Source organism: Lepus europaeus, chromosome 1 (genome assembly GCF_033115175.1).
Source record: "Lepus europaeus isolate LE1 chromosome 1, mLepTim1.pri, whole genome shotgun sequence".
NCBI classification, from domain to species: Eukaryota; Metazoa; Chordata; class Mammalia; order Lagomorpha; family Leporidae; genus Lepus; species Lepus europaeus.
Genome location: NC_084827.1, coordinates 24,795,316 through 24,818,895, shown reverse-complemented (window position 1 = coordinate 24,818,895; position 23,580 = coordinate 24,795,316). Strand labels below are relative to the sequence as shown.

General features: G+C 38.3%; 1 protein-coding gene across 1 annotated transcript; it reads left to right on the top strand.

Annotated features, from left to right (window-relative positions):
• The first annotated feature begins 3,119 nt into the window (after positions 1 to 3,119).
• SPAM1 (sperm adhesion molecule 1) lies at positions 3,120 to 11,021 on the top strand. The gene is made up of 3 exons (XM_062198482.1): positions 3,120 to 4,073; positions 4,853 to 4,942; positions 10,467 to 11,021. The coding sequence occupies exons 1-3, from the start codon at positions 3,120 to 3,122 to the stop codon at positions 11,019 to 11,021; spliced, it is 1,599 nt and encodes a 532-aa protein (XP_062054466.1).
• Positions 11,022 to 23,580: the final 12,559 nt, after the last annotated feature.

Sequence of the window (23,580 nt, the reverse complement as noted above, 5' to 3'; positions counted from 1 at the left end):
AACTAGTTAGTTCTTGTATCTAGCAAGGCAAATTGCTCACTCAAGTCTCCATACTGTTTACTCAATCCAGGAATGGTAGATGTTAAAATATCAGTAGATAAAAGTGACCAAAAACTATTTTTTTAAAGGAGTTAATCTGTCCCATGATTGGAGAACTTGACATTTTTATTAGGACCAAAGGTAATACTTTTAGCCATTAAGTTCAGTTTCTTGAAAGATTTTTTTCTGAAATTCATTTCATTTCCAGATTTTTACATTACATTTGCCGTAATGATTAAGGATGAGTGAAGTATGAAATTTTTAGAGGCTTCCCAGAGTTTTCACAAAGAAGTGGTTATTTCTGCTGAAAAATGAGTTCCTTCATCTGATTCATCTGAAAAAATTAGGAAAACTTTCAGTTTTTAATTTCTTTCTTTTTTTTTTTTTACACCTATTCAAATCATCTATTAATTCTGAGAAAGATTCCAGGTGCCAACTTCTACTAATTTTTCTTATCACTTACACTTTTTATAAAGACAGACTAATCAGATACACCTGAGTCCTCTTTCCCTTTTCTTTTTTTTATTAATCTTTTATTTAATGAATATAAATTTCCAAAGTATATCTTATGGGTTACAATGGCTTCCTCCCTCCCATAACTTCCCTCCCGCCCGCAACCCTGTTGTCAACACATCTAGTTGGATAACATTCAGCCATTCACCAAACATGTGAAAAATAAAATAAAAATAAATAAATTTGGAGTATCATGGGATAGTCTGGGCCTTGGCGGATTCCTGAGCATATGTTGATTATCTCCAGAAATTGGTGATATTTACAAGTAGTGCACTGGGAAATAATTTGATCAGAAATTGGCTGCCAGGGTAAACCAATTGTCTTTTAGTTTCTCAATTCTCTCTTAACTGCACATATAGTCCATCTGATGATCCAAAAAGTAAATAAATAAGTATATAAATATAAGGTGCTTATAGTAAGTATGTTTTACTCAATGTATGAATCATCTGAAAAGTGTTCGTTATCTTATGTACCCAATTACTTTTCTTCGTATGGTGAGACATTTGCCTGATTATTGGTAATAGTGATCTTCCATTTGCTTGTTTACTTCCCAAATGCCCACAGTAGTTGAGATTGGGTCATGCAAAGCCAGAAGCCTAGAACTCTATCTGGGTCTCCCATGTGGGTGCTAGGGACCCAAGCACTTGATTCATCCTCTGCTGGTTTCCCAGTTGCATTAGCAGGGTGTTGAACAGGAAATGGAGCAGCTGGGACTTCCATAGGTACTCTGATATGGGACAGGGGCTTTGCAAGCAGCAGTCAAACTCTCTGTGCATCATTGCTGGCCCCCTCATGTTTTTCTGATATAAAATGACCACGTGGAAACTAGATTTGAATGTTAATTCCAATAAACCTAGCCTGTTCCTTCCCTGAAATGTAGGGGAAGTGAATCCTTTCGGCATTGCCTTCTCCTACTCCCTGCCATTTAGGCATTGGTGTTTGTATTTTGCATTTGAAAGGAGTTAATTTTATTTCTCCCAATATTACTTCAGGTGAAGATTTTCTAGGTCCCAATTAAGAAAGTTTATAAGGGTTTATACCATGAAAATCTTCACATATTCTAAACATGTATGAAAAATTCATTACCTGTAAAATAAAGCCCATACTGGTTCTTAATATTGCATTTTATTCTATGGTATTCTCATTATAATAATATATTTTTCAATGATGGACATGAATGTATTTTTTGCAATGGTAAGGACATACATTCCTTGGAAGAGTGGTAAAATTCTCATTGTACCTTCACATAGCAGCATACTACTAATCTGGTTAAAAAGAAAAATTCTAATTTACTCCTAATACTGAATATTTCATCTATAAACAGAGCATTTAATTATATCTTCTTGTGGATAATTTTTGCAAATACCAAATGATGAATTATACATAGTTTAATTTCTTCTCCTTAGCTCAGACCATTTTATACCACAAAATTTGCTGTAATATTGTTTTATGACAATTGAAATTTGTGCTCATTTATCAAGCACTTTAATAAGACCAAAATTCATATATTACTGTTATTATGCTAAACTAGAGCAAATCCTTTTTAGTAAAGACACAAAGAAGTAAAGTTTTTATTAAATGGTTTACTAACTTTAGACATGAGAGTACAATATTGCAAGATTTGATTAAGCAGTGTTCCAAAGAGTCCTGTCGTTTGGTAAGAGTTTTTGGTAGGTTTAATAGTTTCAACCAAACTTTCAAATGGCAGAAGTAACTTTTCCTTCCTTCTTTATTGTCACCTTTTCAAAAAAAAGGAAGAAAAGAAAGGTGAAATTTCACAATTTGGTAACAGTTGTTTCATATATATGGCAGACTACTCTAAAGTGATTTTCCAATAAGAATAAAAAGTTCAACTGGAATTTATTTTAATTAATGGGGTTTTACTAAGGCATTGCTTAGTATAACATTCTGCACACCTGGGAAGGCAGGAGGAAAATTTTTTTTTAAAAAAAGATCTATTTATTTATATAAAAGGAGAGTTAGAGAGGCAGAGAAAAAGAGAGAGGGAGAGAAAGAGAGAGATTTTTCTTCTCCTGGTTCACTCCTCCGATGGCCTCAATAGTTGGAGCTGGGCCAGGTTCACCAGTGCTTATCCCACTGCACCACAATGCCAGCCACAAAATAGTTACTTCCACCCATCTTGTAGGCCCACTAACGATTTCGGAAGATGAGACAAACATTAACTATTATAGATCTTGTGTCATACGTAGAGGTAAATAATTGTATTGATTCAAACATAGGAGTAGGTCTTTCACCTTCTAAAATTGAATTACACTCTTTGTGCTTAAAGTTGAGAACTTGGTAAAGCTTACATTCTTGGCAGCATAATCTTAGCAGTTTATTCAATATTTTTTTTTTAGTTACAGATGATGCAACTTGCAAAACATTCCTGAAACATGAAATAAGAAGAATAACATTTAAATGAAACATAACCGTTGTACCTCTTTAACCATCAAAGTGGTTTCATTGCACTATATTTTGTCTATGTTTGTATCTTGTGGAAAATATTTGGTAAACCAAAGCAAGTAAGAAGAAATAGGTGTTTTCCATAGTCATTACTCTTTGCAATGGGAGTGCTGAAATTCAAGCATATCCTTTTTGGAAGTGCTGTTGAGTTTAATAGAGCATTCCAAATACTGTATATCTTCCTTCTGATTCCATGTTGCTTGACTGCGGATTTCAGAGCACCTCCTATTATCCCAAATGTGCCCTTTGTCTGGGCCTGGAATGCCCCAACTGAACTTTGTCTTGGAAAGTCTGGTGAACCACTAGACACGAGCCTGTTCTCTTTATTTGGAAGTCCTTCAAAAGACAAGACAGGACAAGGCATTACAATATTCTATGTTGATAGACTTGGCTACTACCCTCATATAGATTTGAAAAACGTAAGTGTGCATGGAGGAATTCCCCAACTGGGGCCCTTACAACAGCATTTGGACAAAGCTAAGAAAGACATTTTATATTATATGCCAACAGACAATGTAGGTTTGGCGGTCATTGACTGGGAAGAGTGGCGGCCCACCTGGGTAAGAAACTGGAAGCCTAAGGATATTTACAAGAATAAGTCTATTGAGTTGGTTCAGCAACAAAATCCACAAATTAATCTTACAGAAGCTACCAAGCTAGCCAAAATAGAATTTGAAAAAGCAGGAAAATGTTTCATGCAAGAGACTTTAAAGTTGGGAAGAATATTTCGGCCAAATCACTTCTGGGGTTATTATCTTTTTCCTGATTGTTACAACCATAACTATGATAAACCCAACTATAAAGGGATCTGTTTTGATATAGAAAAGAAGAGAAATGATGATCTCGACTGGTTGTGGAAGGAAAGCACTGCCCTTTTCCCATCCGTTTATTTGAAGAGCAGCTTACAGTCTTCTCCAAAAGCTGCACTGTTTGTCCGTAATCGTGTACAGGAAGCTATTAGGGTTTCTGAAGTAGCTAATGCTAAAAGACCACTTCCAATTTTTGTGTATACTCGACTAGTTTTTACTGATAAAATATTTCAGTTCCTTTCTCAGGTGAGTACATCAAGTTATCAAGGCTATGAAATAGTGTCCAGAAATGGTGTTGAAGACAGTATCTTTTTAAAAAAGATTTATTTTATTTACTTGAAAGACAGATACAGAGAGAGGTAGAGATAGAGAGAGAGGTCTTCCATCCGCTGGTTCACTCTCCAGTTGGCCGCAACGGCTGGAGCTGCACCGATCCGAAGCCAGGAGCCAGGAGCTTCCTCTGGGTCTCCCATGCGGGTGCAGGGGCCCAAGGACTTGGGCCATCTTCTACTGCTATCCCAGACCACAGTAGAGAGCTGAATCTGAAGAAGAGCAGCCGGGACTAGAATCGGCACCCATATGAGATGCTGGTGTTTCAGGCCAGGGCATTAACCCACTGAGCCATAGCGCCAGCCCCGACAGTATCATTTTTGAAGTGAATTAAATTTTAACATTATTTAGAAATAAGAACACATATAGTTCTACATCATTACATCATCATGTGAATGCAAAGCAAGAATATATTTCATCCTTAAGGGAATCGTACAATCTCTTAGTGACTTTGGAAGATTAGGTAGAGTAGCTAATAAATTAAACCAGCTTCTTTTTTTCTTTTATGGGTCTGCTCTCTTGTTAATAAAAGTAGTGAAAATAATAGTTTCCAATTTTTTATACTAAGGCAGTGGCTGAATAAAGCAAATAGTGGAGGAATATTTGTTACCTTAGGGTCAGCTTGCTTAGGTTTATGTTATTGTCCTTTTCATTTTATTCTTATTTATTAGCTCTTTTTTTATCATATTTTCCAGGATGACCTTGTGAATACAATTGGTGAAATTGTTGCTCTGGGGGCCTCTGGAGTTGTAATATGGGGAAGCCATACTTTAGCACGAAGTATGGTAAGTTTTATTGGTAGGAAGTAGGTGAAATGTTTTTGGGGATTAAGGGAATAAGTAATATGGTTGGCATGTAATAGTCAATTCTCAATAGTTGACTCAAAATATCTGTCTTTGTGTCGTTAAGTTGTAAGGTAGAAAACATTCTAACTGTGAGGTGGGCATTTGGTGATTAAGATAGCCATGTTCCATGTCTAAGTATGTCAGTTCAATTCCTGGCTCCAACTCCTGAGTCTATATTCTTGCTAAAGCAGAAACTGGGAGACAGTATTGCCAACCCAAGAAATTTGGTTTCTCCCACTGGTATGGGAGACCTAGATGGCATTCCTGGTTCCTGACTTTATCTCCTGCTCAGGTGTTGTGGGCTGGAAAAGTGAACCAAAAGATGGGAGCACTCTCTCTCTGTCTCTCTGTCTCTCTGTCTCTGTGTCTTCCTCTCAAAAAAAAAAAAACTGTACTTTTTTCCAATAAGGAAACAAAAACTCAGTGATATTAATATAAATTCTCTAGGCTACATAGCTATTTAGTTGCAAAAATAAGATGACAATCTCAATTTTCAGACATGGTATTTGGGGCTTTATTTCCATTCTCATTTAATCATCCAGATCGGATCTTTAGTTCTCATCTCTTCAATCCTTTTGACTCAGTGCAAGAGTGGAGCTGTCATAATTGCTGCCAAATTGGAGTTGAACTTTTCCTTCTCTGATGGATGGGCAACATTAGTGATAAATGTGCCATGGAAAATGTCAAGTGAAACTCATAGCCCTGGGGTACTATTCTAGGAGCTGTAGAGAATAAACCTTATACTGTAGACTAGAAGAGATCTTTTTGAGGATTATATTCATCCCTTATCACTTATCTAGAGTAGCTGTATTTTTTTTTAAGATTTATTTTATTTATGGAAAGACAGATTTACAGAGAGAGAAGGAGAGACACACAGAAAGATTTTCCATCTGCTGACTCATTCCCTAACTGGCTGCAACCGCCAGGACTGGTCCAGGCTGAAACCAGGAGCCAGGAGCTTCTTCTTGGTCTCCAACATGGGTGCAAGGACTCAAGCACTTGGGCTGCTTTCCCTGGAACATTATCAAGGAAATGGATTGGATGTGGAGCAACCAGAACTGAAACTGGCGCCCATATGGGATGCCGGTGCTGCAGGTCACAGTCCAACCCCACTACACCGCAGTACTGGCCTCCTAGAATAGCTGTATTCTCACTTCAGTTGGAAATACATAACAGCCATCACATTTGTGAAATTCTTTCAAGGTCATTTTAGGTTCTTTTGTCTATTTTTAAAAAATAATTATTGTCTCTGGTTTGATCTGCAGTAAGAAGGAATAACTAAAAACATAATGTCAGATAAATACGCCCCTTTGTACAATATTCCATAAATTAGAAAATTATTTTAGGCTTACAAGTCTCCTAAGTATATTCCTAATTTGTTTTACTTGTTTTCCAAAATCCATGAGCTTTTCTCTCAAAGATCCCATTAATTTCATGAGGGAACACTTGTAATTCTGAATACCACTTCCTTTTTTCTTTTTGAAAGAACTGAGAACTCCACCTTTAACTGTGATGAAGAATGAATCAGGAATCTTCCAATGAGTGGGATGATGTGTTCAACTTTAATATGACAATTTTATATTTGATGACCCTGTTTCAGAACTGTCCCCTATAGACTTTGTTCAATGTTTTTTCTGCTACTTTTCTTAATTTATGTTCACTTTTGAATTCAATAATTACTTTCCCCCTTTTCTATGTCACTTGTAAACATTAGATCCATGAATTATTTGTCATGCTTCTTCTCATTCATTGACAAGTTGAAAAACTGGTAATTCCAGGCTCACTTGGAGTTACTGGGAGTTACCGGTACTGACCTATACAAATTAAGTAAATCACTTCTTTCTATTCCTTTTATTAGACTCAGGTGTATGACAAAGCCAGTTCTACTAGTCTCAGCTTGTGAGGTCTTATTGTTCTATCAGGAATTTTGTGAATCAGCTGTTAAAAACAGCCAGTATTAAAACTTAAATTATAAAAGCTTAAAGTTAAAAAAGAAAATTAATAAATACTCAATACATCAGATATATTTTTTAAAGATTTTATTTATTTATTTTAGAGGTAGACTTACAGAAAGAGAGACAGAGAGAAATGTCTTCCATCTGTTGGTTCACTCTCCAAATGGCTGCAATGTTCAGAGCTGGGCCTGACCAAGCCAGGAGTCAGAAGCTTCTTCCAGATCTTACACATGATTGCAGGGGCCTAAGCACTTGGGTCATTCCCCGCTGCTTTCCCAGGCCACAGCAGAGAGCTGGATAGGAAGAGGAGCAGCGGGGACATGAACCAGCACCCATATTGGAAACCAGCGCTGCAGGTGGAGGTTTAGCCTACTAAACCACAGTGCTGGCCTCAATATATCAGTTATTTTACTTCATTAAGCATTGTCTACCCACCTGAGTTTATTTACATCTATTGCATCTTATAAAGGAAATACTATCAAATGGCATAGCACTCCATACCACACTACCATACAGTGTAAGGGTGGTGTACCAACCTCAATTCTGCAAGCTGTGATGTCAAGTTGGAAGCTAGAAACTGGCCATGATAGGAGCATTTACACCATAGATATACAAAGGTATCTCAAAAAGTTTATAGAGAATGTGTATTACAAAAAATCTATGCTTGGATGTCAAACATTTTTTATGCAAAATGAATTTGGTTTTCAATTACATTTTTCAACACACTTTTTAAAGTACCCTTGTATATACAAATACTAATAAATCAAACTATATTAAAAGCCAGTTTTAGATTTTTCATAAATAATATTTTATGTAAACTAATCTCAAATCATTCTCTTTACTTTTGTTTTTGCAATATCTTATCTCCGGGGGGTTGAGTAAGCAAGTGCAATATCATCTGATCTTGGTACAAACTCTCACATATCCTCGGTACTAGGAAAATAGCGCTGAAGAATATTGACAAAGTCTATGCATTCTTGGAGCGTTTGAGTGATTAGAAACAATATGTAAACAATGAAAACATTTTTATTGTGATAGGTGCTTATATCAGTGAGCTTTTTGTTGCTACAGTGAAATACTGGAGGCAAGTAACTTTGTAAAGAGTAAAGGTTTATTCAGCTCAAGTCCAAGGTCAGGTTTAGGATAATGGATGGAAATGGTGGGGAGCAGGCCGAGAAAGGATCCCTTGGTGAACTAAGAAGCAGAGAGAATGGCTGGACCCCCACATCAGTCTTTTATAAAACTTTCTCACAAAAACTACAGGCTTCCAATGACCTAAATAGCTCCCACTAGGCCCCACTTCTGAACACTATGAATAGATTAAGTTTTCATCCTTAGTACCATTAACTTAGGATTCTGAGGTTTATAACTCTGCAGGAATTCAGGGATCAAATCATATGTAAACAATTGCAGTGCTATAAACAGAGAAAGGAGCATCCCAAACATGGGAAGCCTGTCCTGCTAATAAAATAACTATGGTGTGTAAGATAGAATTGGTGGCCGGTGCTGCGGCTCGATAGGCTAATCCTCCGCCTGCGGCGCTGGCACACTGGGTTCTAGTCCCGGTTGGGGCACTGGATTCTGTCCCGGTTGCCCCTCTTCCAGGCCAGCTCTTTGCTGTGGCCCGGGAGTGCAGTGGAGGATTACCCAAGTGCTTGGGCCCTGCACCCACAAGGGAGACCAGGATAAGCACCTGGCTCCTGGCTTCGGATCAGTGCCGTGCGCCGGCCGCAGCGCGCCGGCCGCGGTGGCCGTTGGAGGGTGAACCAACCATAAAGGAAGACCTTTCTCTCTGTCTCTCTCTCTCACTGTCCACTCTGCTTGTCAAAAATAAATAAATAAATAAATAAAAAGATAGAATTGGTGTGGGAGGATTGGATAAGAGAAAGAAGGGCCACACTGCATACAAGTAAAAGTTCAGTTTTATTCTAAATGCCATGTAAGAAGTTGGATGGTGTATTAGTTTTCTATTACTTTGCTTCCATAAAATTACAACAAATTGGCCAAAACAACAGAAGTTTACTTCCTTATAATTCTCTATATCAGAAGTCCAACATGGGTCCCAGTGGGCTAAAATTATGGTGTAGGTAGGGTTCAATCCTTTCTATGAGAGAATCCTCACTTGCTCCTTTGAGTTGTCTGTAGATTCAGAGCTGTATGGTTGTAGCAAATGAGATTTCCATTATCTTCCTGGTGATTCACTAAAGGCCCTTTCCTTCTCCTTGAGGCCCATACATTCTTCATCTTTAAGTCAGTAGTGGTTTACTAACACCCTTTTACACTTTGACTATCTCATTTTTCCTCCATCTCATCTTTCTAATTCAGTTGGGAAAGTTTCTCCACTTTCAAAGATTCATGTCATTTTCTAGAACCAACCTATATATCTCAACATTATCTACTCTTCTCAAGGCCTTTGTTCACATCTGCAAAATTTGTTGTCATGTAAGCTAACATAGGCATAGCTTCTGGGGGACTCAATTATAGAAATCTTTAAGATGTCATTTTTATGTAAATGATAAATATTATAACCTCAAAGAAGGTAACAAGAGTCAAGTAGAAATTGCCCAGATCCCTTGACTTGCCTGCTGATACCCACTTCCTCTGATCTCTGAAGACTATCACAGGCAGCTCACTCTATGGAGCTATTGATCATGAAGAAAGAAATTATCTTCAATGTTTTAAGAAGACATTATTCAGGTTTTAGAACATACTGCTCTTAAGAGGAATCATTTCAGCTACTCATCATTCATATTCTGCCAGAGCTGTAGAAAAGTCGTCATTATTCACATATAATTTGACTCTGTGATATTTTATATAAAAAATGTACTCAGTTGAGTCTGTTTAGCTGTTTTAAGCCAGTAATTTAGAAATCCTTTTTGATGCTGTTTAAACTTGTCTGACAAATGTCATATTCATTTCATTTATTTGTAATTTATTGAGGTTAAAGTTATCTAAAAATATTCTGGACCCTTTGTTAAGAGTATATACAATGTATATTTTGATTTTCACAACAACCCTGTAAGATAGGCTCCAAAATTATCTTTATTTTTATAGATGATTAAACTGAAGTATAAATGAATGAATTGATTTTACCTCTGTCACCCAGAAAGGAAACTAAGGATTAGAAGGATTTAAGATTTCCAAGTTCATATAGCTAGTCCTTAATGGAACTGAGACTCTGATTGGGACAAATGGACACCAGAGCCCATACTCTAACAACTGTGCCATTCAGTCTTCCTGATTTGTTTGGGTTAATGAGGAAGATCAAGGCTAGGACAGGTTAAGCATCAATGAATCACTTATTCAGTGGCATGAGACGACATGTGAAACTTAAGAAGGGTATCCAAAAAAGTTGGAATAGTCATGTTTGTTAAGTGTACAAGGATAAAATACTTCCTAATTCTTACTCTGTTTTTTATTATTCCTTTAAAAATTTTTATTGCAATGAATTAATTCACACATGAACTAACTTATCCTCTTGATATTCTTCTTATCTTATAATTTTATAGAAATCTTGCCTGAACCTAGATGATTATATGAAGAATACACTGAATCCTTATTTAATCAATGTTACCCTAGCAGCCAAAATGTGTAACCAAGTGCTTTGCCAGGAACAAGGAGTGTGTACAAGGAAACACTGGGATTCAAATGACTATCTTCACCTGAACCCAGGGAATTTTGCTATTCAAATTGGGAACAATGGAACGTACAGAATAGATGGAAAACCCACACTTAAAGACCTGGAGCAATTTTCCAAAAATTTTCATTGCAGCTGTTATACCAACTTGAATTGTAAAGAGAGAACTGATATGAACGATGTTCAAGCAGTTAACGTATGTGCTGTTGAAAATGTTTGTATAGACACCAGTCTAGGCCCAGGTGCCGTTACTTATGCTGCCAAAGAGAAAAAGGATGTTGCTCACATTCTAAGCAATATTACATCTATCAAATCGTCTACCACCATGTCTCTACCTTTTCCTAGGAAACATGTCAGTGGGTGCCTCTTAGTTCTATGTATGTATTCACAGTATTTGAAATATTTGATAGAGGCTTGTGGCAATTAAGAAATACAACATTGGATATTATCTTAAAAAATGAGTTCTGTGCTGTTTTGTAATCAAGATTCTACTTTAAGTTTCAAAAGCAACATATAGTATAAGTTTTGTCAAAGACTGACTAGAAGACCTACAGCACCTAGGGGACTAGTTTTCTTCTGAGAAGAGTGAAGATTTGAATAAAGCCACGTTTTTGAAAATGAGTATCTTTATTTGTAATTTGTTATAAAAATGCCAAGAGAATATTAAATTGAAAATTTCTATTTTTTAAAAGGTAATAATATCCTAAGTGTACCAGTGCGCCTTGAGTAAGAATAATGTTTTTCAGCTACTTCATCCTTATTTTTATTTTTATTTTTTTATTAAACTTTTATTTAATGAATATAAATTTCCAAAGTACAGCTTATGGATTACAGTGGCTTCCCCCCTCCCATAACTTCCCTCCCACCCGCAACCCTCCCCTTTCCCGCTCCCTCTCCCCTTCCATTCACATCAAGATTCATTTTCAATTCTCTTTATATACGAAAGATCAGTTTAGTATATATTAAGTAAAGATTTTCAACAGTTTGCCCCCATATAGCAAAATACTGTTGGAGTAATAGTTATAGCATTAAATAAGAGTGTACAGCACATTAAAGACAGAGATCCTACATGATATTTTTTAAAAATTAATTAATTTTCTATGCCATTTCCAATTTAACACCAGGTTTTTTTTTCCATTTCCAATTATCTTTATATACAGAAGATCGATTCAGTATATAATTAGTCACTTCATCTTAGAAACTAATTCCAGCTATGTTTTTATAAAACAATAACCTTTAGAAAATGACTATTCTGTTTATTTTTGTCCATGATTTAATACGTCTTACATTCACATCTATAAAATATTCCAATTTTTATCTCACTCATGATTGTCAAATGTAACTTTTAAAAAGATTTATTTATTTATTTATTATTTATTTAAAAGGCAGAATTACATAGAGAGAGGGAAAGACAGAAAAAGAGAGTGATCTTCCATCTGCTGGTTAACTCCCCAAATGACGGCAATGGCTGGGGCTGAGCAAAGCTGAAGCCAGGATCCTGGAACTCCATCCTGTTCTACCGTGTCAGTCATCTTCATCTTTTGCTGCTCTCCCTGGTGCATTGAAGAGAAGCTGGATTGGAATTGGGGCTCATATGCGATGCCAGTGTCACAGGCAGCTGCTTACCAACTGTGCCACAATACTGGCCCCCAAATTTAATCTTGTGTACTTAAAATGCTCATGTCATTTAGTCATCCATTAACTTGCCCATTCACATCCTTCACCATGTTTACTTAGAGCTTTTTCTCTGCCAGGCTTGGTATTAAGTACCACAGAGTCAAGGTGAAGTGACATGCTTCTCTTATCAGAGTTTCTTGCATACTTTGAGAAGATAAACATTGGGAATAGAAAGTTACAACACAGCATGTGGTAAATGCTGTAAGTTTGGCAAACTCTGGCATATAACTAAGAATTTGGATGTGCCAGAGCCTTCCAGAAGGAGCTGCTGTGTGTGTAAGTCACTTTAAAGGCTGAAAAGCCGTTAGGTGGTATGAGACAGAAGAGATAGCAGAAGGATGGAACACTGAACATGGTTATGATAGTGAAATAAAGTAGGTGGTGGCTAAACAATGAAAGTTTTCATAAGCCATAGTATGAAGTTATGATTTACAACACAGTCACCCTCAGACCTTTAGACCTGCCCTATTTGTCTCCACCCACATATCGCAACAGGGTAGATGTATCTATTTTCTCTCCATCACTCCCCAATAGTGTAAATATCATGGGGACAGGCATTTGGTCTGTTTTATTTGTGGCTATATGTATAATGTGATGAACAGCACTTGGGACTGAAAGGTGCTCAATAAATATTTGCTGAACAAATGAAACCCAAAGAGGACTCACTAAACGATTTTGAACATGAGGATCGTCATGGCCACTTTGGATGATTTGGGAAATTTGAGGCCAAATGCTGTCCTTTTCCTCAGTGCTGTATCCGTCACCCTTCACTCCAAATAAGATTCTCCTACCAAAGTCATGTTTTCATAAGTTAGTTATGAAAAGAGACAAGTTGATAATGACTTGGCAAGGATACTCTATATGGGCGGTTTACTTAGAATACTTCGATGGCTTTCAAGTAAACAGTGATCAGGACTTAGAATGGAGGCAGCAAGGTGAATTAGAAAGGGAATGGGTTTCAGAATTGGACAGTTGCAAGAAAAAGTTCCAACTTCCAATATTTATTACCTATATGTCTGTGAGAGTTAACCTGGCTCAGTTTGCATTCACTAAAACCATAATTATATATATTTTTAAGAGTTTTCGAGAATTTTGAATTATATACTTGCCAGTGAGAGGCATTTGACCTTAGATACAGCTCAGCAGATATACAGAGGGAAAAGGGGATGGATGCATTTCGAATATGGGAAGGTGCTTGCGTTAGCACTGTTGGATAGAATACCAAAACAGTGTATTTCTGACAGCACAGCCTTGGCTCTACACTTGGTAGTGAGAATAGGCTACTAACTAGAAAAACAGACTTGTCAGGAATATTTTCTATAATACATAACTTTGATTATGATTAGGTTTGCAGTAGCAAAATTATATCTCCAAATAGACAAAATATTTTTGCCAAGTATAACGCTGGTATCTGAGGAATAAAAAATAACATATAATGTCTGCTTTTCTAGAATTTGCATACTGGTGGGAATGATTGAAACACAAAAATTATCCATAAAATGTTACATAAACACAGAGTAAAAGTCAGAAAGCTTTAAGAACTCGGGGATTTCTAGTTAATTAACACAAAATACTAAAGGAACTGAGAATTTGGCTTCAAAATGATACTGAGTTAGTTTGTTGAATGCAGACTGTATCTCTAGACTTTCAAATATATTATGAAACTGAGATAGTAGAGGATTCAAAATTCCAAAATGATTAGAGATTTGCTCTTATGAAATAATTGTTTTTTGAAAATGAACTTGAAAGGAGAATAAAGCCAACCACTGAATTTATTGTAAACATATTCAGTATGGTCAGAAGAAATCAGATATTTACTAAGAGACCACAAAAAAATTAAGGATGTTTATTAAGGTGTAATGAAGAGTTAAGTGGTATTTGAAAAAAGTAGTGAACTCTGGAGCTATATGTATTACATATCTTCATTTAGGAAAATCAATTGTTGGATTTTTAAAATACTTATTTGAAAGGCAAAATGACAGCGAGAGAGGGAGAAAGATAGATCTTCTATCAGCTGGTTCACTTCCCAAATTCCACAACATGCAGAGCTAGGACAAGCTGAAGCCAGGAGCCAGGAACTCCATTCCACCTCCCATGTGGGTGGCTGGAACCCAAGTACATGGGCCATCACCTGCTTCCTCCCAAGCACATTAGCAGGAAGCTGAATTGAAGTGTGGATTCACCAGGACCAGAACCAGACACTGACATATAGAATGTGGATGTCCCAAACCAGGCTTAACCTGCTGTACCATAGAGTCTATCCCAATTATTGGATCCTTAACATTTGCAAACACTGTGATACTCAACTAACAGGAAAATCATAGCCAGTGTGGGTGTGTAGGACAAAGTGAAGAGTAGAAGGTCACAAAACCAGAAAAACTTCTAAAATGTTGACCTTTATTTGGCAACGAGGCAATAATTGAAGATAATTTCTGCACTTTTTCTATGTATTAGTAACAGTGATATTTAGGTGGCATCTGACCAACCACTGAGGAAGAGAGACAGACACATACTGTTTTGTGAATTGACATTTAAGGATTTATGAGGGCATTCATTTGGTATGTACTTCATATTCCATGGTAGAGGAGTCTGATTTCGAAGCTGTAGCCTCTCCACTTCCCTTCCAGGTAAGCTCACAACCATAAATACCAGGGATATAACATAATAAAAAGTTGAAAACTATTGCAACGATGATTGAGTAGCCTTGCTACTGATTCAAAGGGAATTTGATTACTTCTACTTGTTGGTTCACTATCATGGATGAATGCATTTTCTCTTTGCCAGAAGAGTCTTTATTTTGAAGCACTTCATAAAAGCAGTTTTAAACTTCGGAAGTGCTCCCTATACCCACCTGTTATTTTCTTTGAGTACATCCTGATGGTGATCTTACTTTTAAATTTTGGCCTGATAGATCAAAAGCAGTAAGAAAACAATGTTTTTCTTTTTGTTAGTATTTTGTTTCTCACCATGAGTTTAAGTGTAGTGATTTTACATGTTAGCTGAAGTGAACCATCAGTTCATTTTAAAGTGTACTTTTTAGATTACTTAACTGTCTGATAGAAATATTTCTCAGTGAAAGGTTAATTTTGGAAAGTTCTGTCTGAATGATTATGCCTAGGGAGTGGTGGTTTCTTTTGCACTTGATGGATGCTGCAATCTTGTATGGGTTCAGGATTTATATTCCAGGACTCACAGCTGGCCTCTCAAAACTGTATTCCCTAGCATAGAGTACATGGACTTACATTACCTATTTCTCTTGTAAAACTGCTAGGATTGTTTCAACATGGTTATTCTGCACAAGATACTGACAATTTGATAAAATTAAAATTTTGACATGGGGTGGCTAGGAATTTGAAAGTGAAAACCCATCCTGGATACTTCTTTCTTCTCTGCTTCCAATCAAGAGAGGGGGAGAAAGAAGAAGAACGAATGCGAATGAGGCAAACAAAAGGGGGGATGAGATAAGGGAAAAGAACCGGAAAATTCTTGGCTTTCTCTGATTCCACTGAGGACACTAATTTGCACAGGATTGAAAGAGACATCTTATGTGGACACAATGAGTCTTCAATTCCCTTTTAGAGCCCAGAAAGGTTGTGTTTGAATGCTGAGCTCATCCACACAAATGCTACTCTTGCCTCCTTCCTCTCTCCTTGCCTCAGACTTCTTTTATGAAACAAGAGATGAAGTCACAAACCAATGGTACCGCTTGGAATATGCCAAATCCAGTTTCCTGTGTAATCTGATTAGGTCAAGGGTATAGTTAAAGCACTAAGATATTAAACTCTGGGGTATTCAATTTTCTGTGAGATAAAAGAAAAATGTGTAACTTATTATGAACCAAATTTAAACGTAAGCTTTATTTATCATAGGAATTGGGATAGAGCTGCTGTAAAAGCAAAAAATAATTCATTATTATTACACATTGTTAAGCTCTAGTAATTTTTGAAAAATTAAAACATGTATAGTCTTTTATAAATTACATTAGCTTAAAATATTTTTGCCAATATAAAGTCATTCTGCTTATGGTAAAATAACACATAGTAGAAGATGAAAAATCCCCTTCCTTCCTACCCTGTCAGCAATAACTCCCAAAATGCCTGCAACAGCCAGAGTTAGGCCAGGCCTAAGCCAAGAGCCAAGAATTCCATCCAGGTCTCCCACATGGGTGGTAGGGGCCCAAGTGCTTGGGCCATCATTTGTTGCTAGGCACATTAGCAGGAAGCTGGATTAGAAGCAGAGACAGGACTTGATCCTAGGCACTCTTATATGAAGGCACCCAAGCAGCAGCATAACCCACTGTGCCACAATGCCTCTCCCTATCACTGTACATTTCTCTCTGAATTTGTTTCCTGAACCACAGAAGGTCACCTGTTGAGAAGACTAGAAGTTAAAGTCAGCTAGTATAGTGCTTGTCATAAGAATGGTAGAGGCTCAATAAATAACAAAATTATGATTTCTTTGAAGCCTTTATATACTTTCCAAAATTCTCCTCTATTAGATGACTTAAGGTTTACATTTGGAATATAAAATTGGCTTGATATTTGCATTTTGTGGAATAAGATACTAAATGCATTTATAACATTTTTAACTTGACTGAAAACTATGTTATCTAATTCTAGCACTATGGGCTACTTTATTGATGTATTATTTTATACATATGTATCAATTATAAAAAAATTAGCACCCTTTGGTAGTCTCATCTTTTATAAAGATTTAAAAAATTTACTTGAAAGGCAGAGAGAGAGAGAGAGAGAGAGGAAATTAGTCTTCCATCTACTGGTTCCCTCCCCAAATTGTCACATTAGCCATGGCAAGACCAGGCTGAAGCCAGGATCCTGGACTCCATCCAGGTCTCCACATGGTAGGGGACCAAGTACTCAGACCATCATCTGTTTACCTAGGCACAATAACAAAGAGCTGGATCAGAAGTGGAGTAGCTGGGACTTGAACTGGCACTTTCAATATAGGATGCCAATGATGTAAGTGGTTGTTTTGTGTGCTACACCACAGTGCCTGTCCCTAGGGAGTTTTATCTTATGACTGATGTGATACATCTGAAATTAGGCCTTATAAAATTTAATATCTTGTGCTAATACAACCATGTTCACTTACTTAGTTTCTAACAGTTTAAATACAGCACATATTTATTAAAATCCTTAATGTTTTTGGTAGAACATGCACCTTTTATTTTTTAATTTGAGAGGGAAACAGACAGAGCTCCCATCTTTTGGTTCATTCCTGCAGTGTCTAAGAAGACTGGAGTTGGGTCAGGCAGAAGCCAGAAGCTGGGAACTCAATCCAACTGTCCTATACCAGTGATAAGGCCTCAAGTACTTGAGCCATCACCTCCTGCATTCCAGGGTGTACATTAGCAAGAAACTGGAATCAAGAGTTAAGCTGACACTTAAACCTGGGAACTGCAAAGGGATGTAGGTGTCCCTCTAGCAGTGTGTTAACCACTAGGTCAAATGGCTAGCATTCTCTGTTGGATTTTAATTAAAGATTGGAGGAAAAAGAAATTTCTGGGTGTGATGTTTATAACATGATTATAATTTTGTAGAAGTGGTACAAATCATTAAGACACTAATATCTAGTGTACAAATGCTTTTGAGAGTTGTGAAGTCAAAAATAATTTGTATGTGCTGCAGAAGCACTTATCTCTGCATGATGAAAGCCTATTTTAGTGACTACTGATTTTTGTGATGTCCTGCCTCATCCTGTTCCCCTGGATGGAATTGTCAATTACTACTTTATAACTCCTGCCAAATAAGAAGAACTTCTGTTATTTAACACTTCACTGTGTGCTTTATGTGCAACTTTTCATTTAATTTTTTTTTCCCCAAAGGAAGTAACTAAGCTTAAAGGTAAGTGACACATTGTCCTGTGCTGTGGTTCACTAGGCTAATCCTCCGCCTGCGGCGCCAGCAAACCAGGCTTTAGTCCCGGTTGGGGTGCCGGATTCTGTTCTGGTTGCTCCTTTTCCTGTCCAGCTCTCTGCTGTGGCCTGGGAAGGCAATGGAGGATGGCCCAAGTGCTTGGGCCCTGCACCCACATGGGAGACCAGGAGAAGCACCTGGCTCCTGCTTCAGATCAGTTCGGTGCGCCGGCTGCAGCGGCCATTGGAGGGTGAACCAACGGAAAAGGAAGACCTTTCTCTCTGTCTCTCTCTCTCTCTCACTGTCTAACTCTGCCTGTCCAAAAAAAAAAAAAAAAAAAAAAAAAGAAAGAAAGAAAAGAAAAGAAAAGGTTAAGTGACACAGCCGAGTTGCACAGTTACACAGTTCTTAAGATCTTGGAGCCTGAAAGATGGCTTTCACGCCCAAGCTCCTGCACTCACCATTACACAACACTGCCCCCACGAGGTTACAAGGCAAAATACCTTACACTACAGAGCAGCTTGGAACCGGCTGCTGTTTCTTGTTTTCGCTCTACGCTCCAGGTCTCCAGGATGGCCTCTGATTATGAGTAACTGTCTGCTACTAAAAAGAGAGACAGAGAGAAAGGTCTTCCATCCGCTGGTTCACTGCCCAAATGGCTGCAATGGCCAGAGCTGGCTGATCTGAAGCCAGTAGCCAGGAGCTTCTTCCAGATCTCACACACAGGTGCAAGGGCCCAAGCACTTGAGCCATCTTCTACTGCTCTCCTAGGCCATTAGCTGAGAGCTGGATTGGAAGTGGAGCAGCTGGTACAGGAATCGGTGCTCATATGGGATGCCATTGCTGCAGGCAGACACTTAGCCTACTACGCCACAGCACCAACCCCTGGTTTGTATTTTAAATCTGAAATGAAGATACATTGAGGAGAAAGAAAATCTTTGAGTCCCAAGGCAGGAAAACCGGTTAGCAGGCCGTTTTCATTATCTGGGCAATAGATGATGAGGTCTCAAACTAGTGTCAGAGATAGAGAGAAGATGATAGAATGAGAAAACTAAGTGACTGAATATGCAATGGAGGAGGGAAAGCAAAGAATCTTATCTGACACCAGGTCAGTCTTGCTAGGGTGATGTCATCCATTCTGAGAAAGCAGTACAGGTGGAGGGGCAAGTGTTGGGTTCTCTTTGGAGTGTGTTGCCGTTCAGGTGCCTGTGGGTTGTCTGGACAAGTTTTTTTCAATTGTGTGATTTAGAAGTTAAGGGCTAGATGAAGTCTGCATCTTTGAATCATGGTGATAATGGCTATAATTTGTCAAACAGGGATGGGGAACATCTGGCACATGGACCGTAGGAGGACCATGAAATCATTTGTCCTGACAAGGCAACTGCAGGTGGGACTTAACTTCAATAAATCTATAGCAGGCTAATTTTTAAGTTGATAATTTTGTGTGGAATGATGCTGTAAATATCCAAATGACCTTGGACAGAAAAATGGTTCCCCAACCCTGGTAGTTTGAGAACATGGTCTTTAGAACCAGACTCAGTTTGAATTCTAAAGATAATTTACTGTCTGAGTTGGGCAGGTTACATAACTTCTCTGTGCCTGAATTTCCTCGTTTGCTGTGAGAATTACATGAGCTAGTTTATGTAAAACTCTTAGGTCAGTACTTGGTGCATAGCAGGCACCATATGCTTATTTATTGTATTGTCATTTCTGCTTCAGCTTTCATTTATTGAACATTTACTCTGGGCCAAGCCTGTGCTAGCACCTTATAGGCAACTTTCATTTAATCTCTGTGTTTCCCTGTGACACTGAAATTGAGATCTTAGGCCAAGTCACTTTTCCAAAATAACCCACTGGGAAATAAAGAATAGAGCCAGGATGCAAACTGAGGTCTGAAAGCCAAACAGGGACCTAAGTCCACTTAAATGATATCTGAACCCATAGAGTGGACGAAACTACTGGGGTAAAGTGCATAAAGGGAGAGGAACCAGGGAGAAGGACCACTTCTTCATGGGTAAAGGTGAGGGCAGAGAAAAGCCACTGACAACGCTCAGTGTAAGGGACAGGAGAAGGGAGTCAAATGCAATGGGAGCCATGGCCCACTAAAGTAATGGGTTTTTTTTTTTTCAGTCTGTCCCTACAAACACTTTTCTTTCACTACCCTTAATATTAATACTTCAAAATTCTAATTTTAAACATTTATTTCAAAGACAAAGAGAAAGGCAGACAGTCACAGAGATATCTTTCATTCTCTGGTTCACTCCTCAAATGCCCACAACAGATGAAGCCAGGAGACTGGAACTCAATCTTGGTCTCCCATGGAGGGTGGCAGGAACCCAATCACCATTGTCTGCTGCCTCCAAGGATGTGCGTTATCAGGAAGCTGGATCAGAAACAGAGGAGCCAGGACTGGAACCATGCACTCTGATATGGGATGTCGGTATCCTAAGTGGCATCTTAACTGCTGTCCCAAACACCCACTCCTAATTTTTTAAAAAAAATTTTTCCCATACTTTGTATGTAAAAAGGTAAGCGAATCTATATGTAAACACATAATGTGATGCCAGAGACATCACATTAGCAGCTCTGATAATGATGAAGGCACTTGAAACTTAGAACCTCAGAACTTCTGCTGTGTTTTAGCCCTAAGAGATCTCCTGTCCTTGGCAGCAGTCATGGACATCAGTAAGTCAGAGGTGCTTCTGCCCCAGCTTAGTGCTTCCTGCAGGGTCCCTTAGCCCAGATTCATGCTCTGTGCTGAAGTCCCTGGGATTCGCTCTACCGACCTGTATTGGTTTTCTGGAGGTGCTGTAACATAGCACCAGAGACTGGGTGCCTAAACAACAGACATTTGTTTTCTGTCAGTTCTGGAAGGGGAAGTCTGCCATCAAGGTGCCGGTATAGTTGGTTCTCTCTGAGATCCAGAAAGGTAGGATGTGTGCCAGGCCTCTCCCCCTGGCTTATTGATGGTCATCTTTATCCTGTGTCTTCCACATATCCCTGTTTGTGTTCCAATTTCCTACAAGAATGCCAGGCACTCTGGACTAGGGTCTACCCTGAGGAAATGTTAACCCAATTACCTCTGTCAAGATCCTGTCCCAATATTTGCAGCCAAAGCATTCACCAATCAATCCACTCAAATCACCATGCAATCACCTGCATGACTGGAATTGTCACACAGACTTAAATGTAATCACAGAATTGTGGCAGTGGGGCTGGTGTCCTGTACTGGAGTCCCAGCGACTCTGCGTCTGATTCAGCATCTGCTAATGTGACTGGGAAGGTAGCAGACCATGGTCTAAGTAATTGGCTCTGACACCCACATGGGAGATGTGGATGGAATTCCTGGCTTCTGGCTTGGTTTGGCCCAGGTATGGCTACTGTGGCCATTTTGGGGATGGGCAAGTGGTTCAAAGGTCTCCATTTCTCTCTCTCCTCCACACCCCTTTTCTTCCTCTTTATCTCCATTGCTCTGACTTTCAAAGAAATCCTTATGAAAAGAATTGTGGTTGGGGCCAGTGTTGTGGTGTACCAGGTAAAGCTGTTGCCTGCAGTGCCAGCATCCCATATGGGTGCTGGTTCATGTCCTGGCTGCTCCGCTTCTGATCCAGCTCCCTGGAAAAGCAGCAGAAGATGGTCCAAGTGCCTGGGCTCCTGCACACATGTGAGATACCCAGATGAAGCTCCTGGCTCCTGGCTTTGGTCTGATCCAACTCCAGTCATTGTGGCCTTTTGTGGAGTGAATCAGCTGGAGGAAGACTTCTCTGTCTCTCTGACTCTGCCTCTCCCTTTCTGTAACTCTGACTTTACAAAAAAAGAAAAGAATTGTGGCACTAAAATTGTAATGCAAAACATTTTTTTCCTGATAAACATGCTACATCTCTGGTAACCGAGTGCTAAGAGTTGGAGGAAGCTATATAACTTGAGTCCTTTTGTATGTATGTTATTAAATCTCAATAAGCTAAAGTAGTGTCCCGTTTCATCGATTAGAATTAAAGTAAAGGAGACTTGCTAATCAAATTTAATGATGACATGCAGTTGGGAAGACTGGAGAATGTGTGAGTGTCCAAGATTCTCTGGTGGAAGTGGAATACGACTTGCTTCACATAGATGCAGTAAAAAGAACTGGGCAGAATGGATAGTGGTACATTTTAGTTTCCTATAAGGAGAATAATTTCCCAGGAGTTAGAGCACACACATAGTGGGCTGGATGAAACTCCTGGCTTCAGCCTGGCTCAGCACTGGCTATTGTGGCCATCTGGGGAGTCTCTTTCTGTAACTCTGATTTTTGCAACAAATAAATAAAAATAAATAAATATTTTTTAAAAAACATGTCAAAGTAATTCATCTTTAATACTTTAAAAAAGAGAAAATAAAATACTGATATTCTCATCACATCTGACTTAGAAACATGGCAGTTTCACAGATTCAACCTAACAGAAATGGAATTATACCCTGAGGTAAAACATGATGTTGATTTTAGATCACTGATTGGAAAGGCAACACTTATTCCATTCATCAACATTCATCTCTGTGAAGGTAATGGGGATTGGCTAAACCACAAAGTGATATTCAGCTCCTGGAACCTGCTAAGAAGATTTGATAGGAAGAGTTGCTGTCTGTGGAATGAGCCCTTTTGCTTTTGTTCACTTTGTATTTTTTCAGGGTAGGGAGAGAGGGCATCAGCTTCAGAAGTAGGACTGTATCTCCAGGATAATTTATATTTTTTTTCAAGAACTCACTTTTAATGGCTTATTTTGAATCTGTATTACTTGATTGGGAAATTAGCATCCTAAATTTACAATCAGAGAAGTAATAATACTTCCTTTTATTGGCTCTAACTTTAATCTTTCAAGTATCTAAAGGATCTTCTGAATTTTAGTATTTTGGTATATTAATCTGTTTATCCACAGTGTTCATCGATTTCATGCTATTTGTATACACTTATACATTCATTACCTCCAGCTTCCTGGGATTTTAAAGTCCAAATTTTTTCAAGTTAGTCCCTAAATAATTTATTACCTTAATATTTTTAGTTGTCTTTAATGAAAAATTTAGGGTCCAGCTCTCCAGATACCATTCTATTACCATTTCTTTCATGCTTGCTTTGGCTACCCTACTCCTGATTGCAATGTCTTTTAAGAAGTCTCCTTGGCATCTTTCACATTAGCTTGGACACATCTACAACACATACCTCCAAGGTCGAGTTCTTTCCTATTATCTCTTGTTTATTGTTAGGTTTCAAAAGTTTATTTGTTTTAATTTGTTTGGAGGTGGGTGATGGTGAGGGAGAGAGGGCTGGAGTAGCAAGAGAGAGAAGGGTAGACAAAGAGAAAGAGAGAGAGAGGTTGAATGAGAGTGAGAGGGAGATCTTCCACCTGTTGGTTTATTTCCCAAGTGGCTGATAGTGGGTTGGGTGGAAGTAGACAGCCA

Excerpts from the sequence above, each read along its gene's own strand:
- SPAM1 (XM_062198482.1), top strand. The coding sequence starts at position 3,120 with ATGGGAGTGCTGAAATTCAAGCATATCCTTTTTGGAAGTGCTGTTGAG. Across the intron at positions 4,074-4,852 it reads TATTTCAGTTCCTTTCTCAG|GATGACCTTGTGAATACAAT; the intron begins GTGAGTACATCA and ends CATATTTTCCAG. Across the intron at positions 4,943-10,466 it reads ATACTTTAGCACGAAGTATG|AAATCTTGCCTGAACCTAGA; the intron begins GTAAGTTTTATT and ends ATAATTTTATAG.